The sequence below is a fragment of the Silene latifolia genome, chromosome 8 (assembly GCF_048544455.1).
Source record: "Silene latifolia isolate original U9 population chromosome 8, ASM4854445v1, whole genome shotgun sequence".
Lineage (NCBI taxonomy): Eukaryota > Viridiplantae > Streptophyta > Magnoliopsida > Caryophyllales > Caryophyllaceae > Silene > Silene latifolia.
This window is the reverse complement of record NC_133533.1, coordinates 2129369-2132071: the sequence shown is the minus strand read 5'-3', so window position 1 is coordinate 2132071 and position 2703 is coordinate 2129369. Positions and strand designations below refer to the sequence as shown.

Here is a 2703-nt window from a genome sequence, read left to right as displayed (position 1 = left end):
TATTATTACTACTCTTCTATGACAGGGTAAGAACAGGCAAGAGTGATGGGACAAACACTCTCGTCTCTAAGAAGCCTCATATATCCATTCTCACCCCATGTTTCGCCCCACGAATTCTTAATCAACCAGTAATCCTTCCCTGATGCATCATCTCTGCCATATCCAATAGCCGTAACAGCATGATTTAAATTAGTCCCGCACCCTCCATCATAAACTCCGCCAGAATAGTAGTTGAATCCTTTCGCATGGGAATCGACACCCACCGATATAAGTTGGTCGTTCAAGGCTTGCATTAACAAATTTTCACCACTTGGAAATTCTGAGTATCCCGAGATTGTGACTAAGTTGCGGCCGCTCCTACAATTGCCTACCTTGCCAATGTAAGGGTATTGTTGTTCTGTGAATATGCCGTTATCACGTATGTAATTAAATGCATCTTTCATGTTCCCAGCGCGACCACAACCATCAGGGTGAAGGCAGTCGACGAGTTCTTGTTCCGAGAATGAGACCAGTTTTCCGGTTGTGATTTTGTAAACACCTTCTACTGCCGCAATGGCTGAGAATGCCCAACAAGACCCTAAAAAATAAACACAAGGCGTAAGAAACATTAATAAACAATTTGATTGAGACCAAAATAATTAAAAAGGAATTTTATAGATGAATTATTAATTGATTGGACAAGAATAATAAATAATAAGTTTATTTTAAAAAACAAGTTACCTGTTTAGCCAAGCTTTTTAAGTGCTTTTCTAACTGGAAAAGGAGAAGTCAGACCAAACAGTATAATTTATTAAACAAATGTAAAACTACTTTTGAAAAGTCAACAACTCATTCTAGGCCCCAAAAAGTAGAAGTAACAATTTTCTACTTCTCATTCTACTTTTCAAAGAAGCACCAATAAATCCAAATGTTTTGCGCCAATTTTTTTGTTTTTTTGCTTCCAGAAAATCTTTACCCCTTTATATGTTGTGTTATTGGTGTTTCCCTCTTCTGCACAATCCTTTGTCTCTCTCACATACCATGCAATCTATTATCAACTCCAATTATTTATCGGCGTAATTTTGATTCGACAAAGGTGTATAAAACTATTTTGAAGAGTAATCATATGTTTTAAGTACAATTCTCGAGTGATTACAGTAAATTTTAAAAAATTAATTTTTATTCAAATAATGATTTTACAAACAAAACGAGTATTAAAAAAAAAAGCTAGATGGAAAGTTAGGCCAAACATATAAATTTGATAAGAAGTAGCTATTACAAAAGTATGGCCAAACAAATCGGAGTAATTTTTTTCCAAAAAGTAGCTTGTGAAAAAACTCTTCTAAAAAGGAGAAGTTTTTTCACATAAACAATGCCAAACAGCACCTTAATTTAATAACAAGTTCAAGAATTAAGTAATAAAGTATATTATAAACATATATAAATCACATGTCAATATGATGTTTGTTTACTTACCGCAGCTCGCTTGCTGTTTTACGGGTGTGACAGCGCCTTGTAATCTCCAATCAATTGATTTCTTCAAAACCCTATTATCGTTGTCAAATAATGTAGACTTAATCGTGCTAGATGATTTGTTATGTGCCTTAAAACCCGTATAAGTTGCTTGAAACTCTTCTATGGTCATGTCCGTAAACGCATTTGGTCCTCGTGTGTACGACTTATTTACGGCTCCGTCATTATTAAATTCCTCTATACTTTTCATATTTTCTTCGAATATGCGAAACCGTTTTTCTTTCTCGATTATACTTTTATACTCACGACCGTGGCGAGCAATCCATTGCTCGAACTTGTCCACCATGGTCATCGACGAGACATTATTAGATTCGAGAGGACGAGAAATTGCACATGAACAAAAGAACAAGGCAAAGATAAAAAACCGGAAAATTTTGTGTGTGGAAAACATAATATCAATCTATTTCAAAACTACCGTATTAGAATTAGAATAACATGTTAATCTTGCCATTCGACAATGGCTTTTATAGGACAAGTCTTACTATAATATTCAGTTTTCTTATGGAAATATTTCACTTTAAAATTCAATTTTTTTTAAATTTTTTTGAAAAATATAATCAAATCTCCTAAAATAAAAGCAGTGAATTTTTTTTTGGAAGTAAACAAATTAATCTTGCTTTCAAAAACAATACTTAATCTTTGATACTATTTCCAAATTTCAATCGACCGAAATTGTTCAAGGAAATCTTTTAATGCCATTTGTTCCAAATTCGAAATATTACTTTGGTAAGAGATCAACCTTAAATTATTTACATGGTTTGACAATTTTGGTGTTATAGTACCAAAAACAGTTTTCGTGTTATCATTGTTCAATAAATAAGGGGTTGTGGGTAGACCTCGCAAAACGGACCTGACCCGACCCTCCTGAATAACCCAATTTGAACCCGACCCGCACCATAATTGAGGACCTAAATCTGACCCGAATTGACCAGACGTCAGTCAACCCAACCCGAACGGTTACTATAGCATACTGATTTTTATCTTCAAATAACTTTATAACAACTAACCTGAAAATGATCCGACCGAGCCCGAATTCATGCAAACATGAATAAACCAAACTAACTAATCCGAACCTGACCAAATTGACCTATTTACCAAGTCTAGGTGTGTATTTAGAATGCTTCAATACGATTAAGCCTAATTTAAGTTGTATTGGGCCATTTCTAATTTGGCCCAATGCATGCTTAAGAT

General features: G+C 34.4%; 1 protein-coding gene across 1 annotated transcript; it reads right to left on the bottom strand.

Annotated features, from left to right (window-relative positions):
• Positions 1–1798, bottom strand: LOC141597504 (fruit bromelain-like). Its single transcript, XM_074417972.1, has 2 exons — positions 1456–1798; positions 1–577 (listed from the first exon to the last, which is right to left on the bottom strand). Exons 1-2 carry the CDS (start codon positions 1796–1798, stop codon positions 9–11), a joined length of 912 nt encoding a protein of 303 aa, XP_074274073.1. The 3' UTR covers positions 1–8.
• Between the last annotated feature and the right edge of the window lie 905 nt (positions 1799–2703).

What these genes read in the sequence shown, in the direction of transcription:
- LOC141597504 (XM_074417972.1), bottom strand. Translation starts at nt 1,798, where the DNA reads ATGGTGGACAAGTTCGAGCAATGGATTGCTCGCCACGGTCGTGAGTAT. An exon ending in AAAACAGCAAGCGAGCTGCG is followed by an intron (nt 578 to 1,455) that starts GTAAGTAAACAA and finishes TTTATTTTTTAG; the next exon opens with GGTCTTGTTGGGCATTCTCA.